The following is an 11,649-nucleotide window of genomic DNA, read 5'->3' on the forward strand; positions in this document are numbered from 1 at the left end:
TTTTGTCTGCCCTAAAAATTATGCACTATAGACTAAAAAATATTTTTAATTAAATAATAACATTTATCCTCAAATAGTAATAATAATTAATATATAATTAATAAAAATTAAATAGATATCATTCTCAAATCTAATTTAATATTCATATGGTTTTTTACTTTGTTTTAATTTCTTTGGAATTGTAACTATTATCTTAGTTTATTTTTCATCAATTTAATGTTTGGGGTTTCTTATTTTGAAAATTTTCAATTTTGAAATTAAATTAAATAAGAATTCGTTTACAATTGAACTATATAATTATGGTAATTAAGACTCCCTTTGATGTGTTTTTAAAAATATTTGTAGTATAAAACGTGTTTTTAAAGAAAAATTAGACATATAATAAAATTGTAAAAATGGTTTTAAAAAATTAAAAAAATCATTTACAATGTTTCTTAAAGGGAATTTATAACTTTTAGAAATCATTTAAAAACACTTTAAATAAAAATACCTTTCAAAAATTTTAAATTATTTCTTCTAAGATAACTTTATTCTACTCTTCACAACCACATTGAATTTGCAAATAATTTTTGAATAATCATATTTTGAAAGATATACTTAAAAATTGTTATATATTTTCAAAATCAAGCATTTAATATCTAACAAAAATCAATTTTCATCTCTACTTATAAGCTATTTTTAGTAGACAAGATAAGATATAATAAAATTTGTATATCTTAATATATCATATCTCATTAAAATAGATAAAAAATAAACATACTATGATATAATTTCCATTATGATATAATATTCTTTGATATTATATTCCATAAACATGATATCCTAAAGTAATACTTAACGAAATATGTTGTCTTATACTTAAAATAAATAAAATGAAATATATTATTTTTGAATATCTAAAATAAAATTTATATTGTATACTAATATTTTCTATTTAAAAATATATAAAATTTTTAACAATATTTATTATTAGAATATTTAAACTTTATAAATAATTTTTTATATTATGTTATTTAATATATAAAAATAATATATATTAAATAATACATATATTAATTTTATTTTATAAATGTTTTTTTAGTTTTTCATTTTTAATCACAAATTTAATTTTATAATATAAAAAAATTATTTTGTAAAATAAGCAATATAAAAAATTAAAATTTAATAAAAAAAATTATAATACATAAGATATTATTTATCAAATTAACTAATCTTTCCATATTGAAATTCATCCTATCTTGTATTTGGTGTATATATTTGAATTTCACTCCAATGAGGATCTTTTCTCTTCCATCAATTGATCATTATCCAGTAAGTAATAAGCAAACAAAATAATCTTCTTTATTCAAACTTTCTTTTAGAAATAATCTTTCTGAAAAATGTTGAAAATGGAAGTAAAATTAAGATACAATTCCAATTGTAATCAATTAGTTATACCATGTCTTTTTTTTACTTAATTTGATAGAAAGAGAAAGACTGATAAATACTTAACAAAATATGTTGTCTTATACTTAAAATAAATAAAATGAAATATATTATTTTTCAATATCTAAAATAAATTTATATTGTATACTAATATTTTCTATTTAAAAAAATATAAAAATTTTAACAATATTTATTATTAGAATATTTAAACTTTATAAATAATTTTTTTATTATATTATTTAATATATAAAAATAATATATATATATATATATATATATATATATATATATATATATATATATATATATATATATATATATTTAGTTTTTCATTTTTAACCACAAATTTAAATTTATAATAAAAATTTTATTTTGTAAAATAAGTAATATAAAAAAAATGAAAATTAATAAAAAAAATTATAATACATAATATATGTATATCCTATGTATATCAAACATAACTTTAATGTCAATTAGCATCAGACTTATATTTGAATTACAAATTATGTTTGGAGTCTAGAAAAATTGAAATTAGTATTTATTAGGTTTGTAAATTTGATTATTTATCAAATTATCTAAATTTTCCATATTGATATTCATCCTATCTTGTATTTGGTGCATATATTTGAATTTCACTCCAATTAGGATCTTTTCTCTTCCATCAATTGATCATTATCCAAACAAAATAGTCTTCTCTATTCAAACTTTTTTTAGAAATAATCTTTCTGAAAAATGTTGAAAATGGAAGTAAAATTAACATACATTTCCCATTGTAATCCATTAGTTATACCATGTCTTTTTTTTACTTAATTTGAAAGATTGAAAACAAACTTACTTCGTTGAACATCTCTATATATATATATATATATATATATATATATATATATATATATATGATTTCAGTGATAACTAAATTATTATTGTAAAAATATTTTTGAGAAGAGAAGAAGATGCCGATGGGGGTGAAGGGAACAATGGTGGGTGTTCTTCTATTTTGTGCCTGGTTTTTTGAGGGATTTGCAGAAGATGTGAAAGTAACGGTTGGAGGAGTGACTTCGATAGCTGAAACAGATGATAATTTCATCTGTGCCACCATTGATTGGTGGCCTGCTGATAAGTGTGATTACAATCAATGTCCATGGGGATTAGCTGGCATCTTCAATCTGGTAATTTTATCTTTGGTTTTTCATACATATGAAAACTGTTTTTCAAAATTATTTAGAACTGTATATTAATTTAAATATCAATAGAGAAAATTGTTTGCCCTGCTTGGAGTTTTAAATAAAATTTTGTTTCTAAAAACCAATGTTTTTTTAGTATGTCTTAAAAATAATTTTTATATGTAGGGTTTTTTTTAATTATTTTATATATTTATATTATTATTTTTTAAAACAATTTTTGGACAACAAAATTACATAATTATTTTTTAAAACAACTTTTGGACAACAAAGACAATGCTTTCTAAAAGCATCTTATTGTTTATTTTGTGATTGTCAAAGATATTTTTCCTTTTTTTTTTTCATTTTGAAAAACAGAAAATTGATTTTCAAAATAGTTATCAACTAAGACCAAAGTGTTTTTTTATTTTTTTTTAAAACAACTTTTGGACAATAAATACAATGTTTTCTAAAAACATCTTATTTTTTATTTTGTGATTGTCAAATATATTTTTTCTATTTTTTTATTTTGAAAATCAGAAATTTGATTTTCAAAACCGTTATCAATTAAGACCAAAGTGTTTTTTATTTGTTTTTCTTAAATTATTTTAAAAATAAGATTAAGAGAGGGAGAGAGTGTTTTGGTTGCCAAGCAAGCACGAATGTTCCTTGGGTTTTGTTCACTTTATCCATGTGATGCTTTTTTTTTTTCTTTTCCTTTTCATAATAACTTTGAAAATTAATATGAGATTGATTTTTTTTTTCTTTGATTATTTCAGGATTTGCAGAACATCATTCTTGTGAATGCTATCAAAGGTAAATTTAGAATGATTTTAACTCGTATGTTTCACTTTCTCTTCTTTTTTTTCATTTTCTTTCTTTCACATTTTTTCATAAATTTTTCGAAAACCAAACATAACCTATAAGTTTTTTTTCATAATATTTATAAGAAAAATGCTATAGTTATATCAACTATAAACAATTAAATATTTATGATGAGATCGAGATTTAGATTGTTAAACAAGTGTATAAACAAATAAGATTAAAATAAAATTATGACACAAACAATGGGATTTAAAAATGTATACATGTCATATGATTGGTGGTGGTGTTTTTTTGGGTATCTTCCGGAAAAAAAGTATACTTTGTTATTGGAGATAAACCTTCAACGTTTTATTGAATTTGTGAAATGATCCACTCATAATTTTCTTATAAATCTTGTGCTCAACTTGGATTGAATTTCCACAGCATTTGATAATCTGAGAATCAGAATGGGAGGCTCACTACAAGATCAGATACTCTACCAAATTGGATATGCCATTCATGACTGCCCACAAATAAAAAAGGTTGAGGGTGGTCTGTTTGGATTCTCAGAAGGTTGTCTCACCATGCAGAAATGGGATGAAGTCAATAAACTCATCAACCAAACTGGGTACGTACATATATCTACGTACAAATATAAGTCTAAATCATATGATCATCACTACTTTTTCCTCATGACTAGTAGAAAATTTGACGAACTCGTAAAAAATTGCAGAGCTTTGTTTACTTTTGGATTGAATGCCCTGATCGGGAAGAACAAGCCGGAGCCGCCTCCCAAAGGTGACAATATCACTTGGACTGGTGATTGGGACTCGCAAAATGCCCGCGACCTGATCGAGTACACTCTGTCAAAAGGGTACAAGATCGATTCATACGAACTAGGTAATCTATATTATACTTTTACATCAATCCTATATTTTGATTCGGAATACGTTTGATATTATTTCCATTTTTAAAAGTACTTTTCAAATTTTATTAAAGGTCTGATTTTATTTTTATTTTAAAAAAAAACGTTTTTTATACTCAAAATACTTTCTAAAAACACTGTAAAACAGATGAGAATGGTACAAAGATATGTGTTTTGATCATGTTATTGACCGGCTGTTTCAGGAAACGAGCTGTGTGGATCTGGGGTTTCCGCAAGGCTTGATGCTAAGCAGTATGCAAAGGACCTGGTGAAACTAAGACAAACGGTGAAAGACGTTTACCAAAAGGCAAGGCCAATGCCCAAGATCATGGGGCCAGCTGGCTTTTATGATAAGGAGTGGTTCGACACCTTCCTGGAGGCTGCAGGGCCACATGCTGTCGATGGATTGAGTCACCATACTTACAACCTTGGCCCAGGTTTGCATTCATTCCTATCCTACTACCCTTATGAAGCGTGTTTGGAGACTGTTATTGAAAATAGTATTTTATTGTCAAATTACGCTTTTCTAATTTATCAATACAAAATATTGATTTTTGAGAATTTATTCGAAAATTGGATTAACTTTTTTTTAAATAAAAACAATTGGATGTTTTAAGTTATCTTTTGTTGATTGTTTTGAGTAACAATTGAAATTACGGAGAATTGTTTATGAACTTTTATACAATAATTACCAAACAGGACCTTAGAAACTCTATTTAGAGAACTGCTTTAGACAATATAAATTTTTTGGGTGTATGCAGGGGTTGATCCCACCCTCATCAACAAGGTTCAGGACCCGTACTTCCTCTCCCAAATAGCTCAGACGTATAAGGATATCTCGGACAGCATCAGGCTGTTTGGGCCATGGGCATCTGCATGGATTGGAGAAGCTGGTGGGGCTTACAACAGCGGTGGCAAAGATGTCTCCCACACCTTTGCCAATGGCTTCTGGTTAGAATTTTAATTTATCTATACATGTTTCTGAATGTGTCTGTGCATTGAGAATTAGTTTCTAACTATTTGAGCTGAGGCAGGTACTTGGATCAACTGGGCATGTCAGCAAGCTTCAACCACAAGGTCTTCTGCAGACAATCTTTAATTGGAGGAAATTATGGCCTCCTTGATACTACAAGTTTCATCCCTAATCCTGATTATTACGGGTCAGTTTCATTCTCCAATGACATAAACTTCGATAGAAACATAAGTTTTTCTGATCAATTCCCCATTTTTCTTTTTCTTTTTTCAGTGCTCTTTTGTGGCATCGTCTAATGGGCAAGAGAGTTCTTTCCACCTCTCAAAATGACTCTCCTTACTTGCGCGTATATTCCCATTGTGCGAAGCAAAAGGTGAGCTAAGCTAACTACTTTTAGCACTTAGACAACTTAAGTCATTTGAAATACACCCTTGATCATTAGTTAAACCCTTTCTTTTTTTTTGGCAGCCGGGCATTAGCATGCTTATAATCAACATGTCAAACTCGACTTGGTTCCAAGTCCAAGTCCAGAATGACATGAATCTGCACCCAACTGCTTCTGAAAGTAATGGAGGACAAGAAAGGGAGGAGTACCATTTGACTCCTCAGAATGGGGATATCCAAAGTGATAAGTTGTTACTCAATGGAAATCTATTATCACTTACAGAAGCATCAGACATCCCAGAAATGAAGCCCAAGCTTGTTGATCCTTCTAGTGCCATTGTAGTTGCCCCTGACTCATTTGTCTATGCAACTCTCAGGGACTTCAAGGCTCCTACATGCATGTAATTAGCATATTTTTCTTATTATTTTAAGATTTTATCTAATGTTTTCTTTCTCTATAATCATCTTCAAATTGACATACTACATATTTCTCCGTACCCCTTTTTAGGAGGCATAGAAATTTTCATTGAACTCAATTTAGAAGTATGTAATTTTCTTATCATATTATCGTTACCTCTTTTTTTTTCCCTTTATGTGAAACCAAACATAATCATAATTCTCAAGGATATCCAAACTTTTTTAATAAATTTTAAACCATTTCAAAAAACCCATTTCATAAATTTTAAACCAAAAGCGAATTTATTTTGAAAATAAAGTAACTTTTTAAAACAAATTTGATAAACAATTGAAAACATGAAAAATAGATCAATAAAATTTCATTGTGCAAAAAAATGCAACACCTTAATGGAGAATAAATCAAGAAAACCATTTTTCAAAATTGAGTTTTTAAACAAAATTTTGTTCCCAAAATGGTAATAATTTTTTTTTTTTAAAAAAAAAGTATTTTCAAAAGCAAATTTTTGGCTACAATTTTTGGAAATATTGTCACACATTGTGTAATGACCAGATATTTTAGGACATGTTAGAATTTCAAGTTGAAAAAGTTTTTTATTGGATGGTGGTTGAAAAGTAAAAATAAAAAAAAAATTAAATTGGAGAATATGTGTAAATTTTGGATTGATGGAATTCGAAATATTTTATTGGTTTAAATGAGTTGAATTTTTTATGTCACGTCAATTTTATAATAAAAAATTTCTTATGATCGTGGAAATTGGGATGTTAGTTGGAGGGAGGTCTAGTGTGATTTATGTTTAGAAAAAAAAAAAAATTGGAGCGTTTTGATTAACTGTTAACATGGATTAGGAGGAATCCTTAGAATCAAACATTTAATTTGGGGTTTTGGGCCAAAATTTAGATGGCTAGAAATTTGAGTTGTGAAGCATAACCCTTAACTTTTTTATTTTTATTTTTATCCAAATTGATTCTTAACTTTCCACGTATACAGAAAACATGGGAAAGAAGTGGGGAAAGGAGCACAAAAAGCTTCCAAAGTTTGAAAAAACAAAGCAGGAGGAGAAGGAATACTTTCCTTGAGCATGTCCATAGTATACAAACCAAGCCTTACATGCAAAGCATCTCCCACCTTGCTTCTCCTCCTTCCCCAACTCAAACCCTATTACCAACCTAATACAAATCTTCACTTTCTCCTTCAAATAAACTCCCAACCCATCCACGCATACAAAACCATTCTTCTGCAACCTCAATTTCCACACAAGCTGTGCCCTGATCTCAAATTTTAATGGAGAATTTGCTCAAGCAAATCAGGTAAGTCTGCAATTAATAGATTTTTTTTGAAACAATTTTCAATATTGATGTTGAATTTGTATGGTCGTATCTTAATTTTGTGTTTAAGATACCAGTATCCGCCCGGGTTTAGAAAATGATTCTCAATTCTATTCTAAGCTGTTTATTCTTACCTCAAACCCGTCGGGAGAGAACCATCCTTACTATTTTGTGTTAGGGCGAGATTTCCTGGTGCAGGGGAAGGAAACAAAGAAGCAGGCAGCAGTAGAGAGCGAAAAATTCCACTCCAAAGAACTCAGACTTTCAAAGGAGGTAATTCCAGGCCCTGAATCAAATTTCAAGTTTCTCTTCATGTTTCCATACTTTTAGTGATGAAATATGCAAAGATGGAGACTTTGATGGTGGATTTTGCAGAAAGGAAGGGCCTGAGCTGGCTCAGTAGACAATTCGCTAGCAGAATGAGCCGGGGTCATGATTTGGAGAATGATTCTGAGTATGCAACTGCAGTGGCTGCAGCTGCATATGCCGTTCACTCGCTGGAAGAAACCAGAATCCCAGATCAGAAAAAGAAGAGTGAAGGCCCTGAACCTTCTCCAACCAGGGCCATAAGCAAAAAGGAAGGAACTACCTCTGCAGTTCTAGATCCTGGTAGATCATCCAGGCGACTTTCAGGTAAGAATGTATAGTCAGGGAAGAACCAACAGGGTCATTTTCAAACTAGTTGAAGCCCTTGAGATCTGGAATTTATTAGGGTAGGACAACAATACTCTTAGGAAGAAAATTATTGAAGACATTTCTGTGGTTCTACAATATTTCTATAAAATAATAATAGATTCTTTGAGGAGTCTAATCATCAAAGTTTCGTTTCAATTGGGCCACGATCGCTTTGCAGAATTCAGAGAATTCCCTAAAGGGTTTTTCTGAACTAATTTTTGTTTGATTTTTGGGTTTAATCGACTTATTTATCAGGTTTTAGATAGTTTTAAAAAAATAATATACTCGTCAAGAAGTTGAAAGCATTAAGCCTGTGTTTTTTAGATTTCGTTTGCTTAGGAAATCATTAAGAAATTCCTTCCTGTCAGTCTAGGTAATTTCATAACATGGATGCAGGACTCTATGGCATCTTTCCTGTATGAAATCAGATTAAATGGTCTTATTTTCAGGTGAAGCTTCACTCAGAATTTCAGATGGTAAAGAGAGGAGGGCACCAATAAAAACAGCAGAGAAGACGACTCCTCCTCCTCCTCCCCCTCCCCCTCCTCCCCCCCCATCAGTACAAAAAACTCCAACAGTAAAGTCTGCTGTTGCTCCTGCTACCTCCATGAAAAAGGCTCCAACAGAGGAGCCTTCTGCTGCTGGCGCTTCATTCAGTAAAAAACCGCTGGACAAGGCGGCCAGCAGAAAACAAGACATTGCAGCGCCAAAACCTACCCCGCCGCCACCGCCACCACCACCCCCACCACCCACCAAAGAGCCTGCAACCCGAAAAGCTCAAGCCACAAGGGGGAGACCGATTGGAGAAATAGAGATAGATGCTTGGGAGAAGGCTGAGATGGCTAAGATCAAGGAAAAGTAAGCTCCCCAATAAGCAAATACTTAACTAAACTTTGATAAGACAAACACCTCCTCCTCTAACAACTAGAAATTTCAGGTTTGACAAGGTGAATGGCGAGATTGCCTCCTGGGCTGATAAGAAGAAGAAGAAGGCCAAGCTCAAACTGGATAAAATAGAGGTTTTTGTTTTGTTTGTTTTTTTTTTGGCTTCTCATATAATCAAAAAGTCATAGCGAGGAACCGATAGCAAACATATCTGAACTGCAGGGGGCATTGGATCAGAAAAGAGCGAAAGCCCTGCGGCATGATCGGACTGACATAAACATATCTAAACTGCAGGCGGCATTGGATCAGAAAAGAGCGAAAGCCCTGCGGCATTACCGAACTGACATACAAAACATTGATTATGTAGCAGGAGGGGCTAAAGCGCAGGCAGAGGAAAAGCGAAGAAATGAAGAGCTGAAAGTGAAAGAGAAGTCGAAGATCATCAGAGAGACGGGGCAATTCCCCCCGACATGCCTCTGTTTCTGAATGTCACTGAGACTTAGGCCTCGTCACCTGATGATTTCTGGAATAAACAGCAGATTGTAAAAAGTATAGGACCAATGTAATATTCATCCCACAACAGGATACATAGATAAAAGAACTAAGCCAAGATGGAAACATCTTGGCATGATTAACAAATGATCCAACTGATTATTCAGTGGTATTTGGCCCTTTTCTTTTATCAATGGAAAGGAGAAATTTGGGGAAATAAGAAAATAAGGCTGAAAGAAAGAAGATAAAACTAGCCATGTTGTGGGATTTTGCCATTTTGGCATATTCAAGGTCCCATTTCTTCATTGCCACAGAGAAAATTCATGGGGTTGGAGACAATTTTGTTTTCTTAGCAATCAAACAATCAGGATTGAAGAAAAAACCCAAACCCAAACCCAGAAACAGGTTCCAAATCCAAAATGATGAGTAGATTAGGGGAAAACCAAGCAATCAAAGCATTTATCCAATTCAACTACCCATTCTTATAGATCTTGAAAACAATTAAGATTCTAAGAACAACTAACCACAATATTTACTTATAAGATACGATGGTTCAACACTAGTATCTGAAATTTGGGACAATTACATATATGGCCCATTTCATACTGATTAACACCAAGATTTACAGTCTAGAAAGGCTGAAACAAAGTAAAACAAAGCAGAAGACAACACATCACACAGGTTGGACAAGCAAAGGGAATTGGGATCAGTACTTTTTCAAGAAACCTTCAGCCATCTTCAAGTAGTCACCATACCCACCTCCAGAATGGCTGTCACCACCACCGGAGTGTGAGGAGGAATGTGTCTCTGTGGTGTTGGTGGTTGAGTGGCCAGAATTGATGGTTGTGGTGGTGGAGTGGGAGGACTGGTACTGGTGGAGATAAGTCTCAGCCTTCTCCACATACTTCCCAAAGCTCTTCTCCTCCAGCTTGCCATAGTGGGAGGCGGCGCCCAGAATATCAGCTGCTGCGCCTGCGACCCTGGATTTGTCCACTTTCTCAGATTCATGGTGGAAGGAGGCTTGGGCTGCCTCTGCAACTACCTTGGCACTTGAGAGGAGCTCACTGCTGGATGGTTGGTGGTGCTTCTGGGGGTGAGAGCCGGGCCTGTGGTGAGAAGTTGGATCCATGGATGTTTGGAAAGAAAGAAACTCTGAAGATGTTTTGCAGAGAGATGGATCAAATAATGGGGATGAGGCTTTGACTCCACCTTCCCCAGTAGATATATGAGGTGGGGAAGCCTCCTTCACAGTGTCGTGACCGTGTTGCTTCACCTCAGCCACATGCCCACATCTACTTCTTTAATTAAGAGTGGCCTACTTCGCCTGCCACACGGTTCGTGTGATTTTGTCAACTGTAAATTCCTTTTTGGTATTCTTCTGCAAGCAATGCTGTTCATTTCAAAACACCGATCTTTCCAATGAAGAGTATTAACAGGCGTTCCCATTTCTGATGTGGAATTAAGAACAAAGTTTCTAATTGAGGGATGGACAAAAATCCAATATTCCATATCGATTAATTACCAACATTGGTAATTAACAGGCGTTCCCATCCTGTCGTGGAATTAAGAACCAAGTTTCTAATTGAGGGAGGATGGACAAAAATCCAATATTCCATATCGATTAATTACCAACATTGGTTGCTTCTTATATGTGGGGCTAACTCTACTCCTATTAGTTTAGATTTTTGAGAGTGTATGTGATCTTGCATCATTAGATATCATATTTAAGTTTGGCCCATTTCATACTATGCCGACATGGGTGTCAGCGATTGAGCAAGAGTAAGGGTGTGGACCAAAGTTAAGTGTCCTATATGATTGATTACAGATGTTGGTTGAGTCTTATGTATAGAGCTAACTCCATCCTTCATTACCTCAACAATTAAGGATTCAAATGAAAGTCCAATGTCCTCCATTGACTGATTATAATGTTGATTGAGTTTTACATATAAGGCTATCTTTAAACCCTGTTAGCTCAAGCTTTTGGGAGTGTATGTAGTCCCCATATGTCGGACTACCTCGAGTCCTGTTAGCTTAGGTTTTTGGGAGTGCATGTGATCCTTATCACAAACACTTATTAACTTATAAGAGGTTATATATAATGAATTATGTTTGTTTTATTATAGTGATTCGTGTGTCTTAAGGCCTGGCGATTAATGATTCCAAAACGAATTTATAAGAATCAATCC

At 32.3% G+C, this 11,649-nt stretch overlaps 3 protein-coding genes across 5 annotated transcripts; 2 read left to right on the forward strand and 1 right to left on the reverse strand.

Moving 5' to 3' along the window:
* Positions 1–2,384: 2,384 nt before the first annotated feature.
* LOC100254131 (heparanase-like protein 2) lies at positions 2,385–6,163 on the forward strand. Its single transcript, XM_002274707.3, has 9 exons — positions 2,385–2,591; positions 3,362–3,398; positions 3,831–4,014; positions 4,120–4,286; positions 4,515–4,748; positions 5,073–5,262; positions 5,346–5,471; positions 5,558–5,657; positions 5,753–6,163. Exons 1-9 carry the CDS (start codon positions 2,400–2,402, stop codon positions 6,071–6,073), a joined length of 1,551 nt encoding a protein of 516 aa, XP_002274743.2. The 5' UTR covers positions 2,385–2,399; the 3' UTR covers positions 6,074–6,163.
* A 947-nt stretch (positions 6,164–7,110) lies between these two features.
* Positions 7,111–9,635, forward strand: LOC100249028 (uncharacterized protein At3g61260). Of its 3 annotated transcripts, none has more exons than XM_010651170.3 (6): positions 7,111–7,393; positions 7,590–7,684; positions 7,787–8,044; positions 8,536–8,944; positions 9,024–9,105; positions 9,266–9,635. In XM_010651170.3, exons 1-6 carry the CDS (start codon positions 7,368–7,370, stop codon positions 9,455–9,457), a joined length of 1,062 nt encoding a protein of 353 aa, XP_010649472.1. In that variant the 5' UTR covers positions 7,111–7,367; the 3' UTR covers positions 9,458–9,635. The 3 variants fall into 3 exon arrangements, with proteins under 3 accessions (XP_010649472.1, XP_002271714.1, XP_010649468.1); XM_002271678.4 differs by having other exon boundaries at positions 7,610–7,684; positions 9,194–9,635; XM_010651166.3 differs by having other exon boundaries at positions 7,112–7,393; positions 9,194–9,635.
* Positions 9,636–9,921: 286 nt separating this feature from the next.
* On the reverse strand, positions 9,922–10,859 carry LOC100262861 (uncharacterized). Its single transcript, XM_002271875.3, has one exon. The coding sequence runs from the start codon at positions 10,590–10,592 to the stop codon at positions 10,170–10,172; it is 423 nt and encodes a 140-aa protein (XP_002271911.1). The 5' UTR covers positions 10,593–10,859; the 3' UTR covers positions 9,922–10,169.
* Positions 10,860–11,649: the final 790 nt, after the last annotated feature.

Source organism: Vitis vinifera, chromosome 1 (genome assembly GCF_030704535.1).
Source record: "Vitis vinifera cultivar Pinot Noir 40024 chromosome 1, ASM3070453v1".
Lineage (NCBI taxonomy): Eukaryota > Viridiplantae > Streptophyta > Magnoliopsida > Vitales > Vitaceae > Vitis > Vitis vinifera.